Source organism: Narcine bancroftii, chromosome 10 (assembly GCF_036971445.1).
Source record: "Narcine bancroftii isolate sNarBan1 chromosome 10, sNarBan1.hap1, whole genome shotgun sequence".
Lineage (NCBI taxonomy): Eukaryota > Metazoa > Chordata > Chondrichthyes > Torpediniformes > Narcinidae > Narcine > Narcine bancroftii.
In genome coordinates this window covers 40,401,976-40,424,257 of record NC_091478.1, presented here as the reverse complement: position 1 = coordinate 40,424,257, position 22,282 = coordinate 40,401,976, and the positions used below count along the sequence as shown (strand labels likewise).

At 40.9% G+C, this 22,282-nt stretch overlaps 1 protein-coding gene across 15 annotated transcripts in view; it reads left to right on the top strand.

Moving 5' to 3' along the window:
- The window catches only part of LOC138744480 (ankyrin-3-like), a 666,186-nt gene that overhangs the window by 424,138 nt on the left and 219,766 nt on the right, over window positions 1–22,282 (top strand). For 14 of the 15 annotated variants that reach the window (XM_069900721.1, XM_069900714.1, XM_069900719.1 and 11 more), the window contains exons 2-3: window positions 7,038–7,139; window positions 13,702–13,800. In XM_069900721.1, the coding sequence (XP_069756822.1) occupies window positions 7,038–7,139; window positions 13,702–13,800 (201 nt within the window). Of the gene's footprint in view, window positions 1–873; window positions 979–7,037; window positions 7,140–13,701; window positions 13,801–22,282 lie in introns of those variants that run through there. The other variant, XM_069900718.1, reaches the window with a different exon arrangement.

Genomic DNA, 22,282 nt, shown 5'->3' with positions numbered 1-22,282 from the left:
ACCAGCTGGAAAAATGGGCTTCAAAATGGCAGATGGAATTTAATGCAGTCAAGTGTGAGGTGTTGCATTTTGGAAGGACATACATGGTAAACAGGAAGGCACTGAAGAGTGGGATTGAACAGAAGGATCTAGGAATATAGACTGATAATTCCCTGAAAATGGTGTCGTTAAAAAAAAGCTTTTGGCACATTGGTCTTAAATCAAAGGATGGTAAAACCCCACGGGGATAATGGATGCTGGAAATGCAAATTTTCTGGTTGACTGAGACTCTTTCAATGCCGATCTAATACTTCTGTGTTAAAAATGTATCGTTTAAAAGACAAAAGACAGTGAAAAATGTAAAGCAACGGAGGTAGTCACAGCACAGAATTGACATCTGTGTAGAAAGGGCGAGCCGGCAGGCTGGGACCAGAATGGGAAAGGGATTTGACAACTAGACGCCAATGCTGTGGTGTTACACCCCACGCCTCTTTTGCTTCTGGAATGTCTGCATGCTTTGTAAAATGACACATTGGGGTAACATTATTCTGGTGTTTGGTTCAGTGTAAACAAGCAAAGCTGGCTTAATGACAGGTCTTCTTTAGAGCAGTGTTCTAGGATCACTGTATAAAAAGGGCTAGATAAAGCCTCACTAATATAAAGTACCTAATGCTAATACTCTTATTAGGCAGGGATAGGAAGACACTTTGGGAGAATCACCCCAGTGGCGAGCAGCATCGATCACCTCTTCAACCTGGTGTCCTGGTCAGACCCTCGGCGCAACCTGACTCGCCTTCATCCAAGGATCCTTGCAGCACCTTCCTCAGGCTGACAACCCAACTCACCGTCACGCGAGTGTCCTGGTCAGGCCTTCGGTGCACCTTCCTTTAAATCCGACAGTGCTCACCCTAGCCCTAACCCTAATATACGTAACAATATACTGATAAAGACTCTTACTAGGCTGGGATAGGAAGACACTTTGGGAGAGTCACCCCAATGGTGAGTGGCATCAGCTGGCTCTTCATCCTGGGCGCTGCCATTTTATTCAAATACAGCTTTATTTAAACAGCTGTTGTGTGCAGGGCACGACTAGGGACTCTGCTGGCTGAATGTCTGCTCCCAAGAGGTTGCGTGTTGCTTTGGAGAACATTTACTTTTACATTTTTAACCTTTTATCTAAAACTTTATTTATTCTTATTTTTAAAATATTTATTTCCTCAATTTTGTTTTGCTGGTTGTTTGAATTTCTGGTTGATTGAATGCCAGTTAATGGGGATTTTACTGTACTGAGTATAGGAGTTGGGAAGTTATGTTAAGGTTGTACAAGATATTGGTGAGGCCATATTTGGAATATTGTGTGCAGTTATGGACACTGAACTACAGGTAAGATATCAATAAAATTGCAGAGGAGATTTACAAGGATGTTGCCAGGCCATGAGGAACTGAGTTACAGGGAATCGTTAAACACTTCATTCCTTGGAGCGTAGAAAAATGAGGGGCAATTTAACAGAATAATACAAAATGATGATGGGTGTAGATAGAGTAAATGCAAGCAGGCTTTTTACACTGAGATTAGACGAGAAATAAACCAGAGGACATCGGTTAAGATTAAAGGGGAGGTTTAAGGGGGGGATTTCTTCACACAAAGAGTGCCAACTGAAGTGGGCTCAGTATTAACATTAAAGAAAAATTTGGACATGTACATGGATGGGACAGGTATGGCAGGATATGAAATGGGGTGCAAGTCAGTAAAACTAGGGAAAATAATAGTTTGACATGGACTAGAAGGGTCTGTTTTCTGCACTATAATGTTTAATGGTTTTATAAATTTCTTTAGTTGCATGGCTAAATGGGAATCTAGATGCAACCGACCATATTCCTGAGCAACGAATTTTAACATTTTGGTATAGAATCCTGTCATTGGCCTGATGACTCTGTGTCCGTATGCAAGTCATGAATGCTGTGAACTGTAACATTATATTTATTTGTTGTCTAAATGCTCAATGCCAGTGATTTTTCATCTTTTTGGTGCTTTACTTTTCCGGTGACTAATTTGTGACTGGTGATGTGAAGTAAGTATGCCCATGTGGCGTGCATGTGCTTGAACATACATAAAGAAGTTTCCTGCTAAAAATTAGGGCCAATGGCCAAAATTATGTTTCTCTGCCATTCCTGTGACTTGCCCAGCATTTTCATCAGGATAAACTGTTTTGATTTTGAATGGCTTTCTTGATAGCTCAAAATTGTCACAAAGGGCCTGATGACGATCCCAGGCCCAAAACGTGGACTGCCTATTGCTTTCATAGATGCTGTGTTATCTGTTGAGTTTCTCTGGCACTTTTGGGAGTTGTTCTTGTTCTCCAGCAACTTCAGACTCCTGGTTTTATCTCAAGATAATGCTCCTCTTCTCTTTAATGGAACATTGTCTGGATGACATTACTAGGAAAGTTTTTGGCACTTTGAGCTATCTAAGGTGACAAGAGAATGAATGTTGTCAGCTGAATTATTCAATAATTGAGTGGGACAATCTGTGTAGCTTGATCTGCCTGCCTGGCTAAGGGTGGCAGCCAGGGTGAAGTTGGATGCATTGCTCCCCACCTGGAATGGGGTGGATTTGTCCACTGCTTGCATTGCGGCCTTGGCAACATTTACCTTGATGTGGCTGAAGGCCACACGGGACTCTGGCGTCAGGGAAAAAAAGAGTTGGATTTGATGAGGGGGCGGGCCTTGTCTGCATAAATGGAGACCCATTGGGCATAGAAAGATAAAAATCCAGGCTCCTTTTCAGATCCTTGAGGCTATGAGGAAGGGGGAGTTCCAAAAGTGTGATCAATGAATTCGTTATCCACGACGCAGCCAAGGATAGTGAGGCGGGTTGTGCAAAACACACACTTATCTTTATTGTATGTAAGGTTAAGGAGATTGGCGGTCTGGAGAAATTTTTGGAGATTGGCACCATGATCCTGCAGGTTTATGGCCGCAAATGGTGACATTGTCCAGATACAGGAATGTGGCCTGCAGCTTATACTGGTCAACCATGCAGTCCATCTCCCGCTGAGAAACAAAGACTCCAGAGGGAACTGTCAAGAAATGGTAGAAGTGGCCATCTGCCTCAAAGGCAGTGTATTGGCGGGCCCCCTGGGCGGATAGGGAGCTGGTGATATGACGACTTTAAATCATTAGTGGAGAATACCTGATATTGAGCAATTTGATTTACCATGTCGGACATGTGGGTGAGAGGGTACGCGTCCAGCTGTGTATATCTGTTAATAGTCTGACTGTAGTCGATGACCATTCTGTGTTTCTCCCCCATTCTTAACTACCACCACTTGGGCTCTCCAGGGGCTGGTGATGGCTTTAATGATCCCCTCATTCAGAAGCTGCTGCACCTCCGACCTAATAAAGACCCTATCACCGGTACTGTCTCGCCTACTCTTGGTGGCAACAGGTTTACATTCGGGGGTGAGGTTAGTGAACAGTGGAGAAGGGGTGATCTTGAGGGTTGAAAGGCCGCAGGTCATGCGTTGTGGGCAATCTGCAGGTTGCTGGCTGGAAACGATGGGAGGAGAGGCTAGGGGGGATGGGATTTCTGTCGATGGAGCACAGTGGGTGGTTTAAAAACTACAGTGAGGGAGGGGGATGGGGCCCATTGTACCCCATCGTAAAACTCTTAAGGTGGCATTGAAAATCCAGCCCCAGCAGCTCGGCAGCACAAAGCTGCGGGATCACAAGGAGTTTCAATTCTGTGCCCCGTACAGTTAGAGTCACTATGCAGCAGGCATGGACATCTGCCAATTGGGATTTCGAGGTCAAATAAACTCTATGGTTTACTGGCCTTACACGAGGGAGTAGCGCTGCACTGTGACGGGGTGGATGAAGCTTTCCATGCTCCCACTGTAGGACAGGCAGCTTGTCAATTGACCATTTACCCTGAAATGTCTGATACCTTGATGAGGGGCTCAAGCCTAAAACATCGGTTATGTATTTCTGCCTTTGCTACCTAAAGGACACGGTTTGACCAGCATTTATATAGACCTGGTCCAAATGCTCCTTAATGACACTGGAATTAAAATAGTTAAATTATGAAGGTTGCTTCCATGAACTAAGCTTGAATTTTTTCAGCATAAGTTAAGATGCAAATTATTTTGAAGAGTAAATCTCGAATAGAGGGCAAAAGCTAAAAAATGTGTCTGTAGACGATTGAACAGATACGGTTGAAAGTGATATTTCATTATTTTATCGGTTCTAATTTATTTATAATATGGCAATACAGTTTAAAGAAATAAATAAACAGCAATTGGTGGAATGGAGACAGCATAATTTTGGCCTGTTACACACAGAATTTCAACTTGTTTATGCCCGACGAAGTGTGGCTTCCCATTTGTACATGCATTTCCTTTGAAATTTTTCATCAATTTAAAAGCTTCCATTCTCCTATCTCAGTATAACAGTGAGCACCATTCCTTCTCTGCTTTCATTCTTCTTAGGACCCTTGGCTTCTTCCATGAACAAAGACTAGATCAGCCTCTTTGCACCCGGCTAAACTTGCGCTTAAATTAAAGAGTGTCGCATATAGAAAACACTCAGCACAGGGCAATACACAAATGTGCTGGAGAAACTCAACAGATCATGCAGCATCCATTGGAAGTAGAAGACCTGGACCTTTCTTACCTAACAAAACATGATCCCCAATTTATATGAAAACTTTGCTGTTTGCATATGATATGTATCCCCCGATTTCTTGCATCTTAGTATGTCTATCTAGAAACCTCTTAAACCCTACCATTGTAACTGCTTCCACCATTACTGTTCCAAGCACTTACCATATATAAAAATACTTGCCCCACACATCTTTTTAAATGTTCCTCTTTTACATTAAATGTATGTCCTCGAGAATATAATATTTTTACCCTGAAAAAGAAGATTCTGACTGCCTTCCCTGACAATAACTCTCATAATTTTATAAACCAATCAAGTCGTCCTTCAGTCTATGATACTCCAGAGAAAGCAACCCAAGTTTGTCCACTCTCTCCTGTGTACCCTCTAACCCAGGCAGCATCCTGGCAAATTTCTTCTGTACCCTTCCACACCTTGCTGGGATTCTTCTGCACATCAATGCTCTTCAGAATTCAGTCATTAATTGTCTGACATTTGACCTCCCCAAGTGCAACACCTCACATTGGTCAAGATGAAACTCCATCTGCCATTTTTATACTTTCGATTCCCTGCATTTCTCTATGTCCTTCAAATAAACAGTAGCTAAAGGTGCTGGAGAAACTCAGCAGGTTACCATAGGAAGTAAAAGGTAGTCGACTTATTGGTAGTTGCCTCAAATTTAGTTCCCTTATTTCAGCCTTTCTGCTGAAAGGTTGAAAAGCTTGTTCTTAAATGCTGCATTCAGCCTGCATGGAGAGAAGGCTGTAGAAGGATGTCATTAATTACCAAGCATTAAATACTTGCCAATGGAGTTTAAATCACTTGCTATAATACAATATGGTGTTTAGTTCCACATTTTGATATTTTACACTTCCTTTATTGACCAGGCAGCCTTAAACTATGTTAAAAGTGAATTGTGATTTGGTGAATCATTAAAATATTTTCTTTGGTATGTAATGAGTGGACTCTTGCATGCCAGTATACACCTTTAGCTGTTGGGCCAGAGTAAAATACAAAAGTCTGCAGAAGCAGTGATTGAAGTAGAAACACAATGCTGGAGAAACTCAGCAGGTCAAACAGTGTCCTTTATATAGCAAATATAAAGACACAGAACCAATGTTATGGGCTTTAGTCCTTCCTCAAGGTATGAGAAAAATGTTGGCAGGTCCCCGAACAAAATGGTGGAGGGGAGGGGATGGGTGGGGGGAGGAGTGCAGTCCCATAGGCAGGGCGAAATAGGTGGATAAGGGAGAGAGGGTACACCCGCAAGTAGGGGGAGGGTGGGATAGGTCTGTGAATGGAGAGGGAGAGCTGGAGGAAAGAAGACAAGAGGGATGGAAAAGAGAGGGAGAGTGGGAGTAGGCGAGCAGAAACTGGAGTTCGATGTTAATCCCATCCGTTGGAGAGTGCCCAGATGGAATATTAGGTGTTGTTCCTCCAAGTTACAGGTGGCCTTGGTTTGACAGTACATGAGGCCATGGACAGACATGCCAGTGCGGGAGTGTGGCATAGAATTGAAATGGTTGGCCACTGGGAGACCCCTGTCATGGATGCAGACAGAGTGAAGGTACTCAGCCAAGCGATCTCCCAGGCTGTGACCAGTCTCTCGAATATAGAGAAGGCCACAATTGGAGCACAGGACACAGTAAAAGCCTCCTGCAGATTCACAAGTGAAGTATTGTCTCACTTGGAAGGGCTGTTTGGGGCTCCAAATGGTGGTGAGGGTGGAGGTGTTGTTCCAATTTGTTTGATGCCTGATTTGGTCAGATGCATACAACAAATTTTTCATTTAAATGAGAGCACAGTAATGTCCTTCACTACTCTCTACTTACTGGGTTTTGTTGTTAATGAATCAGCCTCCATATTTAGGCACTCTGGATCTTGTATAGTCCTACTTTGCAAATGTCTGGTATGCTTTTTGCTTTGCTCTATCTTAACTTCAGTCATTTTACTATTTTCCATCCATTTGCTTACAGCAGTTAATTCTTGTGTATGCCTTCACCTCAGATTTCTAAGTTATTCTTCCAGTTTGTTTGTAAGGCTGCATTCTGGCCTGTAGAGGGACTGTTTAATTTGAGACCTTTCAGAATCTTCACATTTTTCACCTGAAGTGCAAAGTTATGTCATCATTAATGTCAGTTGCAACTCATGCATGAAATTGCTGCACCATCTTGCTGCAATTGCCTTTTCTTATGTTGGCTTTGCCTTCTTGTGTATCATGAAAGTTTGGTTGAGGGCAATTAAGTGAGAACACTGGGAAAATGCAGTAATTGCACACTTTACCCCTGGAAATTGGCCTTTCCCTTTTGGTATTTTATTGTCGATTTAAAGTGTTAAAATGTCTTCAATTAGTTTGCATTCACTTTTGTCTCATTGAAAACTTCTTTTCCCTCTTTACATAGACTGACACCAATGCAAGCTATCTACGTGCTGCTCGAGCGGGCAACTTGGAAAAGGCTCTTGACTATATCAAAGCTGGAGTTGACATAAACATCTGCAACCAGGTATATGAACCCTACACAGATCTGGATTATTTTAAGATATCTTGTGACTTTTGTTCTTGACAGAAATACAATAAAAGTTGATGTGTACAACTCTCATAATTTATTTTAATTTTTTAATTTAATTTCAACATACAGCACTGCAACAGGACATTTCGACCCAAGAGTACGTGCCACCCAATTTACACCCAATTAACATACGTTTCAAAGAGTGAGAGGAAACTGGAGCCCCCGGGGAAAACTCACACAGATATGGGAAGAACTTGCCAACACTTTAAAGCAATGCATGATTCTAACCCCAGTCCCGATCACTGGCACTGAAAAGGTGTTGCGTCAACTGCTACACCAACCATACTGCCCCAAATTGAGAATCTTGCCTATTTGACTAATTTCAGAAGAGCATATTCTATTTCTTTGGGAAATTAAGACCCTTAGACTATACTGTATGTTAGAGATTTTGTGATGCAGGGATCAAATCAGATGTACATGATTATTATTGAACACGCAGATTACAAAAGAAAAAAATTGAATTTTGCAAAGCCATCCTCAAAGAGTTCTGTGGGCAGCCCCCAAATTACAGAAAATTGTGGTATGAACTGTTTTCTAGGAATGCAATCACTGTGTAAATGGGGGTGGCCTGTCCTTGTGTGTAACCTCTTCCCTCCTCTTCCCATTAAAATCAGTCAGCCACCATTTCGTATTATTGTTTAAACATTGGAAAGGCCTTTCTCAAATCAAAATCTGGGCTCGCATTGCAATGTGAAATTTAAGGGAGTATTGTTCTGTACGATTAGACATTTGGCAAGGTCCTCTGATGCCACCCGAGTTGATGGAGTATGCTGGTGCTCCCAGCATGCCCCCAGGTGGAATTTTTAAAATCATTTTAAATTGAGACACAGCATGGTAACAGGCCCTTTTGGTGCACAAGCCAATGTTGCCCAAATACCCCAATCCCCATACGTTTTGAATAGTGGGAGAAACCCAGAGGAAACCCACACAGACATGGGGAGAACGTATAAACTCATTACCAGCAGAAGGGTATTCAAACCTTGATCTGTGACATTGTAATGCCACCCAAGTAGAATCTCTTGAAGGGAGGCTGATTTGTGAGGCTTGAGCAACTAAAGAGCTTTGTGACTGTAAAAGATTGGTCCTGCCCCTTTGTAGAGGTTGGGTCTCCATCCCAGTCATGCTGCCTGTTTATGAGCTCTTGGAGTTTTTGACATTCAGGAAATGGCCATGACAATAGAAAGTAAATGCTGGTTGGTAAATAATGCTGGCTATTTTCAGCAGAAGAGATAGTAAGTTTTGTGGGTCACACGAGTTGAGTGGAATACCCTCTGCCTGGCAATGTCTGGTCTCCTGGGTTTTCTCACTGTGCCATTATAAATATTAGGATTCAAACTGAATTTTCAATCCTCTTATTATACCTGGAAAGTCACTCTTACCTAAACATTGAATAATGGGAACAATCTGGACGGGTATTTCTTAATGTTTCCAGTCCATACTTTTCTTATTATTGGCTTTATCAAGGGATATTTCCTCATTTCCTTAGAATTCATATTTTATTATTAAATAACATAATATACTTTCAGATGTGGAAATGAGAGAATTTGAAAGCAAATTATTGAAGTCAGAGATTCGTAGCTCACTTAGGTTAGAAACTCAGTTGTTCAACTTGTTGACAAGATTGGTTTGTTAGTAGAACAATTGAACAAGAAGAATCAGTTGGTTGCCTTCTGCCTTTTCTGATTTTTTTCCTTGAAGAAGGGCTCAGGCCCCCAAAGAGTTGTCAACATATCTTTGTCTCTCATAGGTGCTGAAAAAAGCGGCTGAGTTTCTCCAGCATTTTGGTGTGTTTACTAAATACCCCTGACTCTCCGTGTGCGAAGCACAGAGTGCTAGGTATATGGAACTCCTTTGAATCTTTCCCCACTTCCTTCAAATATTTACTTCACATATTTTTAGACTTCCCTACCCCTGGAAAAAGACATACTACCTACCCGATGCATGCCTCTCTATTTCATGAAAAGCTCGTTAAAGCTGTCTCAGTGCAGTGAGAACAATTGCAGCCTATCCAATTATGACTTGCAACTAAAGGCCTCCATTCCCAGTAACGTCCTGGTAAAGCTCTTCTGCGCCTTTTCTTGTGCTACCACATCCTTTGTCATCCTTTGTCATACCCACACTCCTGTTCGGCTCCGAATCATGGGTCCTCTACCGGCACCACCTACGGCTCCTAGAACGCTTCCACCAGCGTTGTCTCCGCTCCATCCTCAACATCCATTGGAGCGCTCACACCCCTAACGTCGAGGTACTCGAGATGGCAGAGGTCGACAGCATCGAGTCCACGCTGCTGAAGATCCAGCTGCGCTGGATGGGTCACGTCTCCAGAATGGAGGACCATCGCCTTCCCAAGATCGTATTATATGGCGAGCTCTCCACTGGCCACCGTGACAGAGGTGCACCAAAGAAAAGGTACAAGGACTGCCTAAAGAAATCTCTTGGTGCCTGCCACATTGACCACCGCCAGTGGGCTGATAACGCCTCAAACCGTGCATCTTGGCGCCTCACAGTTTGGCGGGCAGCAGCCTCCTTTGAAGAAGACCGCAGAGCCCACCTCACTGACAAAAGGCAAAGGAGGAAAAACCCAACACCCAACCCCAACCAACCAATTTTCCCTTGCAACCGCTGCAATCGTGTCTGCCTGTCCCGCATCGGACTGGTCAGCCACAAACGAGCCTGCAGCTGACGTGGACTTTTTTACCCCCTCCATAAATCTTCGTCCGCGAAGCCAAGCCAAAGAAAAAAAACATCCTTTCTGGTGACCAGAAATGCACACAATCTTCCAAGTGTGTCTTGTAGAGTGGCATTATGATGTCCAACTCTTGTACTCAAGCTCCCAATTGTGAAGCAAGCTAAATTCTGTCTTCACTACCCTATCCACCTCTGCCAAGAATTTCAGCTGCAGCTTACTGCAACAGGAGAGATTCAGTCATCTCGGGCTATATTTACTCGAATTTAGAAGAATGAGAAGGGATCTTGTAGAAATATACAAAATTAAGAAAGGCCTAGATAAGGTAAAAGTAGGTAAGTTGCTTCCATTGTTGGGGGAGACCAGAACTAGGGGACGAAGCATCAAGATCCAATGTAGTAGATTTAGGACGGAGATGGGGAGGAACTGCTTTTCCCAGAGAGTGGTCTAAGGACTCTGATGTTTACTGCACATGCTTAGCCTGTATTTGGTGACACAAATACGTTACCTCACAACCACCACTCCAGCTGATCCAAGTCCTTCTGTATCAATTCACACCATTATTCACTCTGAATGTGGTGTGCACCATACATGATGCAGATAAATGCCATTTTGTCTGGTCATATATGTCCATTCAGATGAGAGTAAACTTTAACATAACTCACCATCTGCCAATTTTATGTCATCAGCAAACTTACATAATGGATTCAGATATTCTCATCCGTTTATTCAGTATATCTGTGACAAATAACAAAGACCCTAGCACTGATCTCTGCAGTAGATCAGAATCAGAATGTATTGTCATGAACAAGTCATGAAATTCAGTTCATCGCTAGTTGCAGACTTCCTGTCAGGAAAGCATCCCGTAGACCCATATCACCCAGCCAAATTATAGATCCAGTCTGCCTAAGCACCTTGGATCTGGCACTTCTAGTTTCAAGAATATTTTGTTTTACCAATATCTATCAGGCTCCTCCACATTTTGGCTTCTGGTACTTCCCCATGGTACCAGAACACTGCTGCAGGACCACTAAATATCTGTCTGCACAATTGAAACATCACATTTTCTTTGCAGTAACTGCAATTGTGACTATTTATCTATCCTCTTATCATTATCTATATTCTTGCATAGCAGTTAATCGATACTTAGCAATCACTGGTGTATTTTGCATGCTGCTCCAGGTTCATCTGCATATTGTGCTGAAGCCCATGATTAATAAACGCTCATTCTCATTCATTATCATATTAGTTCTGCCAATTGACTGATGATCTAAGAAGCTGAGACCAACAGGCAAGAAATAGGAACTTAAATCCAGTCCTTGCATTTTCAAAACTTAGTTTAAAAATATAAAATTTCAGTTGCATTAAAAAAAATCTAAATAGTTAATCAATAGCTTTGTGAAAGAAACCTACCTGTTCCTTCAGAGTGTAGCTTGCATTTAATTCTACTTCAGTACCGATTAAGAATATTTAATTCCCAAGTTTGTTTTCGAGGTGGCCTGATGGAATTAAGATGAAGGCAGCTTTGGTAGTGACATCTGCATGATGAGAAGAATTGTAATTATCCATTTCACCTCTCATTTAGAATTTATCATTTTCCCATGTAATTCTCTGAGATTTCTATGCATCAGAGAGATCCCATGTTCTTCCAGGTTTGGGCAAAAGTGAAGGTGCTTGTGGTGAGCAGTCAGGACAGAAATAAGTTGAATGTTTTCAAAGCTATATAAAGGTCACGAAGAAAGACATTATATGATGGAGAATCAAGGGCATGAAGTTTGAAGAATATAATGATGTCACTCCTTTTACACTAATAGGATTTGGACCAAAAGCTTAACAACTGTCAGTCAAATGGTGTTTTGTACTCATTGCTGTTTATACCTTTATCCCTGCATACTTAAATACACCAATGTAAACCAAATTAATATTTAGTGCTCCTCAAGGCGGCATGGTTAGCATAGCAGATAGCGCAATGCTGTTACAGCACCAGCGACCGGGGCTCAAACCCGGCGCTGTCTGTAAGGAGTTTGTTTGTTCTCCCCGTGTCTGTGGGTTCCAAGACCAAAAGTTCACAAATTCTGCATTTCCCTTGGCTAGATCCATAAGAAAAGTTCTCAAGCCTATTCAAACATTCAATCAGGTTAAATTGGTCTGTCTTAATATCATTCACCCATCCTGGTTTCATAACTCATGATACCCTTGGCTGACACAATTACCTATGTCCGACTCACTGAATTTTCTTCTCTAAATCCCTCAGTCTTTGTTTGTCCCAGCTTTGATCTGAAACCTTCGCCTTACACACCACAGATGCTGCTTGGCTGGCATATCATTCACAGTATTTTGCTTTTTGTGCAACAGAAAAATAGCATTGAGCATTGTATCAAGCTGCGAGTCCGTGGCAGACTTTAAAGGCATTGCATTAACTCAGTGGTTTTCAAACTGGCCCCCTAAACTCACATTCCACCTTATGCCATCAGTGCTCTGCGATGAGTAAGCGGTTGCTTAAGGTGGTATGTGAGTGGGAAGGGAAGGTCAAGAATCACTGCTCTAGACCCAATTGTTACTGAAATATTTTGCTTGAGAAAAATTGTCATTGGCCCATTTCCTTTGGAGTTATGAAACCGTGCACATAACGAGTCAATGAGGAATGATTAAAACAATGGTTTTCAAACTTTTTCTTCCCACTCACATATCACCTTAAGCAATCCCTTACTAATCACAGAGCCCTGATTGCATAGGGATTGCTTAAGGTAGAATGTGAGTTGAGGGGATAAGTTTGAAAACCACTGCTTTAAATAATCTGCTTGAACTATCTCTGCCAATATTCTCCCTTGGTATTTGGCCCACTCTATTTATCTAGATTGTATCTCATGATGTTATTCCTTGGATAGATGTTTTCCACATGGTTAAAAAAAGGAAGTTTAGAAGCAAATAAACTAAATATTTAAAAGTTTTCAAGATTTCAGCATTATCCTTTGACAAAGATAGGCACATAAAATATTTCTTTCAATCACCTGCAAATTGATACAAGATCATTAAGGTTTATAACAAGAAGTCAAGAGGTGTTTCTAAAAGGTTCAGAGGCTCATGATTGTTAATTCCGGGCTTGGCAATACTGCACCCCTGCTTCTGTATCGGGAGTTAGATGGGGTGGGGGCAGCTGGGGGGAGGTGCTGACGGATGGACAGGGACATTGTGGGGGCGGGGGGGTGATTGACAGACGGCCGATGGGGGGACTGCAACCAATAGATGGGCGGGGGCTGACATATGGACCGCCGGGGGCTGGAGGGGTTGTAACGGATGGCTGGGATGGACAGGCGATGCAGGCCAAGAGCAAGGTGGTCGGGCATTTTCATTTGCAAAAAAAGTGCCAGGTTTTGGGAGGTTGCCAATGTTCGGAATCCCAGATAAAAGGTTAGGCACTTATAATAGATATTGTGCTAAAACATGAACTTTGAGTGCCTTGAAGTGTAAAATAACAAACAACACTTATTGTACATGTGCAAAACATCTCGCAATAAATTGCTGAAAGTATTAAACAACATTTTTGCCTGAACCCGTGGAGAAATGTTATCATCTTATAACTTGGCCCATCAAGATAACCTGGTCATTAGCAGGACAAATCCCATCAGTCCATCCTCTCCCTCTTATATGTTCCTTTAACAGTTATTCTCCCTCAGATTCCCATCAACTCCACTTTGATTCTTTAGCCAATTGCCTGCAGCAAAGGGTATTTTACAGTAGCCACTCTTGTGATACATATTTATCCACAATGCCTGTGGTCACCATACTCTTCTCTCTGTTCTTTTTCAGAATGGGTTGAATGCTCTCCATCTTGCTTCAAAGGAAGGACATATAGGGGTTGTTTCGGAACTGATTCAGCTGGGTGCCAATGTTGATGCAGCAACAAAGGTGAGGATATGACTCAGTTCTTTAACTGTTCACTGTGGCATGAATGATTCAATCTCTAGCTTGCATCTATAATTCATCATAATCAGGTTATTTCCCTGTTGTCAGGAAAATAGAAGGATGGTTATTGGTTATTGACATCACTTCAGCACTTTCAGGTATCCTTGTGAACAGCAGCTCCATGTTTCCAATACATTGGTATGCAGAAAAATCCTAAAAAGGAGGATGATAAGGAGTAAATCAAATGAGTGTTTGCAATTCATAATGAAGATTAATGGGGATATTGCATGAAATGAATTAGGCCTAAAAGAAAAAAGATAGCACGCAGCCCTTGAGTGATAGAAACAAGAACTGAAAGTAACAGTGCAGCTATGTTGGAGGCAGGTTCCACTGTGACCTTAAAGATGGAATTGGATAAATAGATGCTGAACAAAAATTTGCAGGGCTGCAGAGGAGGATTTGGAATGTGAGTTGGCATTGACTCAATGGGCTGAATGGCCTTTTACTCTGCTGCAACCATTCAATGTTTCTACAGTAAGGCACAAAGTACATAACTCATTACAATATACCTGCCTTGGACAAAGGTTGATCAGTTTTATGTTTGGACACATGTCTTCATCAGTGAGAAGAATGCCGAAATCTATTTTCCTGTATTTGCAGTTTGTTAACATTTGAATGTTAACCTTTGCCCTCATGTCTCACTTTTATATGCTCATCTTTCCTCTTTTATACAGTTTAAAGTTACCAATAAATAGAAATTCTGCCTTGCCTGCAGGAAAAAGAAAAAAAATCTCAGAGAATTAAAATGTCATTTAAAATTTTTAAATTTAGACATGGAGCATGGTAACTGGCCATTTTGGCCCATGAGTCCATGCCGCCCAATTTAACCTACTCCCCCCCCAGTAGCTTTGAGCAGTGGGACCCCCAGGAAAAACCCCATGCAGACACGGGGAGAACGTATTAACTCCTTACGGGACAGAGTGGGGTTCAAACCCCGGTCCCGATTGCTGGTGTTGTAAAGGCGTTGCGCGAATCGCTACATGCCACCCCTAACCAACTGTGCCATCATGTATGTACACTAACAATACATTTGAACATTGAACGAACTTTAAAACTTGGAACACTCTTTTGCAGCATTTGGGAAAGCAACTTGCCTTTAAAACTCATTTAATAATGTTTCAATTGTTGAATCTATTGAGTGACAATTAACGTTGGAGTTGATCTTCAAAGAAACATTACATTATCAACAACAAAACATTCAGGCAAGGTCCCCATTTCCTATTTGGTCAGTGGAATTAGATGTAAAAGGATACACTGAAATGTTTGTAGAATGATCTATGGACAAGTAAACTGACAATACCTGACTCTGTCCCCATATTCCTGCCAGACTGCAGACTTGGATAGATATGATCGGGGACAATTTGATATTGTCGTATCCATTGTGCCATCAAAATTCTATTTTGTGCTGCAGCCAAACAGGTACAGTACTTGTAAAGAAAAACTATGATGGGAAATGAATTCAATTCAATTAAAAGAGGCAATAAATGCATAAGATAAATAATAAATATTCACAATAATCCTCTTGCAAAAAGAATGATTTACAAAACTGCAGACTGTCTTTTTGTGCTGTCAGAGCAGTCACTGATTAGTGTTTCGAGGGGAGGTTCAAGAGTCTGATAACTGTTGGAAAGAAAATGTTCTTGAGACTTGAGGTGCTGGTTTTCAGGCTTCTACTTGAAGATAGGAGTGAGAAGAGATTGTCTTCAGAGTGGTGGGAGTCCATTAAGATGTTGGCTACCTTCTTCAGTATAAATGAAATCACTTTGCAGACTGATGAAATGGTGATCACAGTCTGTGGTGATACACCACTAGCCCACTGCAGGGGGCGATCTCTGTACCTGCAGGAAGATAACTGGAGGACAGACCACACCTGGCCGGCTGTCAATCAAACACCCGGGTTATAATCCTGAGCCAGTCACTCTGGAGTTACCAGTACAGCTACGACTGTAGCAGAAACTTTTAAATGAATAAAGCCTGTTCTTTCTTGAGTTTTGTGTCTGCTTACTACTGCAGCAGTGCATCGCAGTCACACCCTGATGCCATATGGGGAAGAGGAAATACAAAAGGTGACAGAGTTTTTTTTTTTGTTGATCATATTTGGAGCGAAGTGTTGAATGTGATCAATTCCTTCTGATGTGCTCTGAAACATCTAGAAATGATTTTCCCCCCTTCAATATAGATTCTGTGTATTCCCATTGAAGTTGATTCTCAATGTCATAAGGATATTTCCACGAGAGGAAAATTTGCTTATATTGTTGGTTTCCAGGAGGACTGGAATCCATTAGGTGTATGTTAGTGGAGATGTTGTTTGACCAGAATAACATGTAGGAGCAGGAAGTACAAATGACCATAAACCTTGGAAAAATTCAAGACTTGTCACATGCACAAAATACTCAAAAATTCTTCCTTCGCTTCCCCTGCAAAAGCAAATAAAGAGTCATCAAATAATTCAGTACTATTATTAAAACAAGAAAGAGAAGCAAAAGAAGATTACTTCAAAGCCATCGAGCGGCTGTGGATCTCCTCTGATGTTGCCGCCTCCTGTGCTCCTATAGCCACACGACCTGTCTTTCAGCTGTGAACCTGAGCTCGAAGTATCCATATATGATAGGGGAAAACAAGCTCAACTACACCCATAGTAAACAGTAGCAGTAATTCAATGAAAATATGGAGGGCTGAGACCATGACTGTTTTTATCCACCCCTCCCTTATTCTGCGGTCTTGTTGTGAGATGATAAAAGCCTATGTTGTTTTAATGATCGAATTTCCGCATCATTTTTGGTCCCAATGTGAGACTAAAATGTCCCATTATTTTTCACAAAATGGCCAATCTCAAGTTTCATCATCTTTTTTTTTTAAACTTTATTTAAAATTTTATGACATGAATAAAATAAAAATTACATTTAAAGAAATAATAAAAAATAAGATAATAAAAATTAGAATACTACATCATTAAACTACACAAATTAACCCCCCCCACTAATTATAACACAACATTAATCGTCTAATTTAAAATTAGTCCAACCCTCCCCCAAAATAAAGAGTGAAGAATTAATTAACAATGTTGTAAATAAAATAGATAAAACCCCACTTACAAAAAAAAGGATAAAACTTAACAACAAAAAAAATTACTAACAACAAAAAAAATCAATACTAAAATAATACCCTTAAACATATATTTAAATCAAACATAATACATGTATTTAACAAATGAAATCCACTTTAAAACTAAGTTCAAATATTAAAATCATATATCAATCACATATCTGTTATACAAAAAATCATAATTAATAATACATAAATACAGAATTTCCATTAATACCGTTTCCTTTATAATTCATCGAGAGAACAAAAACATCCCTTAGAAAAACAATCAGATAAACTTTTTATTCCCTTCCCCTCCCCTTATATAAAAAAGAAAAAAAAGTTCAAATTCTTATAAAATTCTCCATATTCTTCATTTATAACATCTTCAAAATTCTCTATTGAAATTAACTTAATTTTATTAAACTCTTCTCTCTCAATGTATTTGTACTTAGTTTTCTTCTCTTTCTTCTTATCACCTTTCTCCTCATCTTCCTCTTCATCCACCCCTCCCTTATTTGACTTATTATCTTCTGTGACATCATCCTATTAAAAAAGAAAGAAAAAAGAGAAACCCCCCCCAAAAAAAGAGAGAAAAAAAGGAGAGAAAAAAAACCCTCCTAATTCCCTCTCAATTACAATCAGAAAACAAAAAGAGTTAAAAAAAATTATTTATTTAAAAAAAATTAAAAAAACCTTCACTTCTCACTTCTGTTAGGTCTGCTTTGTTCATGAATGAGTGAATCAGACACCAGACTGAGTCGAAATCAAGGTTCTTTGTTCTTTATTACCGGATTGTAATACTTGCAACTAACAGTGTTAGTTGGAGAAGGCGCATTCTGCTGTTATCAGCAAGTGGTGTTTTTTTTATACCTCAGGATACGTACTTAGTAAATTATCATACCGTTACATTGTCCAATGAATAAACTGTTGCTATCCTTCTCTTAGTCTGCTGCACATCATTCTTGTTGGTGCAAAGCTTATCTTGAGTGGACAAGGTCACATCTGCATTCTGTTACTCCTTAGTACTGCGTGACTCCTTCTCCGGTCCCATCTCTTGATGTTTTTACCTTACACTTCTTAACCCAAAAATTAAAAAGAAAAAAAAACAGGTTGGAGGTCACGACTACCTTAGTTTCATCATCTTGAAAACTGACTTAATAACGTACTGAAATATGTTTCCCCAAATATACTGTGTGAGTCATCAAATAGGCTGCACATCTGGTCAGCCTATAAGGCAGGAAGATGGCCAGCTTAACACACGATTCATGCAGGAGTGCAAGAGTTCATTTATTGAAGAGTAAAATCATTATTAGCTATAATGGAAACAGCCTCTTATCTGCTTCATTGCATTCTCACCCACGTTATTTCCGGTGTCGCTCTTATGTTCCCTTTCACTCATTTTACCCTTTCTCTTCACACTTTTTTAACCTTTAAAATCATTTTTTCCATTTCATGGCTCTGCATGATCCTTCCATTTTTCATGTTGGGAGGGGACTTTCGCCAAGGCATGAAAAAGAGAGATAACTGAGGAATACAAGGACAGGATTCAGCTGGAAGGGCAAAATCAGCACTTAATAATCCACTACTGGCTGTGCCTCCTCTTATTTTTGTTCTCTGCTCTTTTACCCCTCAATTTGAATTTTTCTTTAAATGCCACATCTCTACCATTGCAAATAAAAATATTTAAGACATTAATCAGTGTATCAAAATGACATGGTTAATGTAGCGGTTAGCGCAACACTGTGACAGCGACAGCGTTCAGGACTGGGGTACAAATCCTACATTGTCTGCTTGCTCTCCCCGTGTCTGCGAGGGTTTCTCCTCCGGGGTCTCCAGCTTCCTCTCACCGTTCAATTGTGTGGCATGAGCTCGTGGGCCAAGATGGTCTGTTACCCTGCTGTAGGTCTATATATTTTTTTAAATTTTTTAAATCCTTAAAATAGGAGCAGTTGCAAAGGAGGCATGATCAAATAAAATGAACACTGAGTGAAAGGAGCTGATAGTGGAAGTGGTGAAGAAAAGCTTGATTAAAGGTGCAGATAGGACCTTGATCCATGACAGCTGGTAGTTCAAGAGATTGGAGTTGTAGCAATGGACATTTTACAGTAGGATGTTCACATTGAGACTAAAATAATGAATATCCCAAGTAAACAAAAAAATTATGGTTTGGGACACCAAGAAGGAAATAATGTGAAGCTGGAGGGATTCAGTGAATCAGACAGTATGTATGGGTAGAATTGATCAGTCAGCATTACGACTCGGGACCCTTTTTCAAGACTAAAGTAAAAAGGAGCTGATATTAGGATTAGAAGGGGAAGCAACCTGGGGAGGAGCCAAGAAGTGATTAGATATTGAACAAAATGTGAGATGTGGAAAGATGGATAGAGATCAAGGGGAGAGGGGAGAGTTAAGAACGAGAGACAGTGGAACCAGGCAGAGGTGGGTTTCAACTAAATTCAGAAAAATTGATGTTCATGCCGTTGAGTTTAAGGAGGAAAATGCTGTATTCCTCAAGTTTAGGTTTGGCATCAGCTTGTCAATAGATAGAAATGTCTGTGTGGGAACAGTGAGAGCAATTGAAGTGGTTGACCACTGGGAATGCAGGTGTTCGGCAATGGACCTAACAGAGCCCACTAAGTATAAAAGCAAGAGGTCAGCTGAAATTATGAGATGTGAGATATTTGGATGAGATGGAGTTTATGAATGGTGGGAGAACGGCCAAGGAAGCACTGGAATAGTCAAGTTTGGAGGAGGGAATGACATAAGAGTTTGAGCAGCAGATGAGCTATTGATGGGATGAAGGCAGTGATGTTATGAAAGCTATATTGAGTATTGTATTGAAAATGGCATTCTCAGTTTGGATCGGGGCTCACTGGGAAACCAAAGTTACAGGCAATCTGGTAAAGTCTGCTATTGTGGCCAGAAAGTGATTAATTTCTGGTGAAAGACATAAATATTGGCTGTCCAAATACTTACTTCAATTGTGTGTCATGTAAGACGTCACATGAACCATCTGACAGGAAAAAAGGTCATGGAAGGATTGAAAAATATCATGGGGAGGTGGAGTTAGTTGCTGAGTATTCATTTATGGTTGATCTCATTTGGGTGAAGGATGATGTCACCATGTGACAGGTGGATAATGAAGAATAAAGGCCACCCTCCTCAACATTCAAGCCCCGGTATCCTCTGACATTTCTTCAAATATTGCAGCTACAATAAGAGACTGAGGAAAGTGCAAGAGACCCCACAGAAAAAGGGAACACTAAAATACATTAAGAGTTAAATCAGAAATTAGAAGTAAGAAATTTGAGGAAAAAAATGTTAGGACAGAATACAGCAATTGGCTCAAGTAAGTGTACTTTTGTGCAGAGTTCAAAAATCAAATTCAGTGAATTGGAAATCCAATTATGATCTGGAGGTCATGGCAAGACAGCTGCCTCTGAGGTCATTTCAAGGCTGTTAGGACAATTAGAGACATGGAACCATTGACCATTACAGCAGAGACAGAGAGACTCTTCATCCCATCTAGACTGTGCCAAACAATTATTTGACTTAGTTCCATCCTTCCATGCCCCTCCTATCCATGTACCTATCCTTCTCTTAAATGCCAAAATCAAACCAGCATCTGCAGCTTGTTCCACAATCTCACCACCTTCTAAGTGAAGAATTTTCCCCCTAATGCTTCCCTTAAAAATTTCACATCTCTCCTTTAACCCATGCCCTCTAGTTCTTGTCACACTCAACCTCAGTGGAAAAAGCCTTCTTGCATTTAGCCTTACTATACCCCACATAATTCTGTGTATCTCTGATGCTCCAGGGAATAAAGTCCTTACCTATTCAACCTTTCCCTATATCTGAGCTGTTCAACATCCAGCAATATTTTTGTGAATTTTATCTGGACTCTTTTAATCTTATTGATACCAGACCATAAGGACAAAGGAACAGAAATTGGCTATTCATGCCCCACCATTCAATCATCAGCTGATCCTATCTGTAGATAGACAGCCAAAGCTGCACAAAACTCCAGATTAGGCCTCATCAATGTCTTATCCAACTTCAACATAACATTTCAACTCTTGTACTCAATACTTTGAATTATGAAGGCCAACATACCAAATTTCTTTTTACCATCCTTTGATGCCACTTTCAAGGAATTGCATGTCTGTACTGGCTGATCCCTCTGTTTTGCTGCACTCCACAGTTCCCTACCATTTACCGTGTAAGTCCTATCCTCATTTGTCCTCCCAAAGTACAGCCCCTCATGCTTGTCCACATTAAATTCCATCTGTCACTCAGCAGCCCATTTTTCCAGCTGGTCCAGATCCCTCTGGAAGCTTTGAAAGTCTTCCTCACTGCCCACTACCCCCCGTCTTAGTATCATCGGCAAATTTGCTGAGCCAATTTATCAGCCTGATCTTTGATATAGATGATAAACAATGGGCACACCACTGGTCACAGGCCTCTAGTTAGAGAGGCTATCCTCTACAACCACCCTCTGGCTTCTTCTACAAAACCAACGTGTATTACAATGTACGCATATATTCAAGTGCCTTGCCATTCAGCATGGGCAATCATATCTCTCCATGATCTCTGACCCTCTGAATTGTAGTTGTTGCCTCCCCTGTGCTCCTTCAGTGAAGGCCCCTTCTTTGAGCTGAGACTGTAGTCAATGTTGAGTTCATGATTATACAAGGGAAAAATACTGAAATGGTTTCCTGTTGCCCTCTTCAGTTGCAGTGTCCATATTGGACGGGTAACCCTAGCCATTGATCAGCAGATTCATCTGCCCAGCATTTTTAGTTTTACAACCATAAATTCCAATTTGTAGAATTTGCTTGTAAAATCACCCGCCATCTGCAATCCATGACTTCATGTGGCCCTGATTGGAAGGTTAAACAGATACTACTCCTGGCCTAAGGGCGACCTGTAGGCTACCGGGCAGAAGGAGTGTATTACACCTCCTTTGACAAAGCAATTGCACAGCACCAACACCAATTTACTACTTCATCCTTAATACTGAGCAACTGAACCTTCTTGACCAACCTCCCTTGCAGAATCAATAAGTCTTGCCAGGGACAGTTTGGGCCCACGATGTTGCACCATCCTAGCTCTAGTATTATGTATATGAAACTCTTTGCACGTTCGGGAATCTCTCTTCGTGATGAATAGTATTCTCAGCACCATTCTCAACAGGCCACCCTTTTGCTCATCATTTGTGATGTGGATTACACTGAGCATTACAAGTATGGTCAAATGAGATGCTGTGAAAGTTGGTACAACTGTGCTGCTTCAGATCTAGAAATGAACTCCCATTTCTTTGTTCAGTTTTGATCTTGAG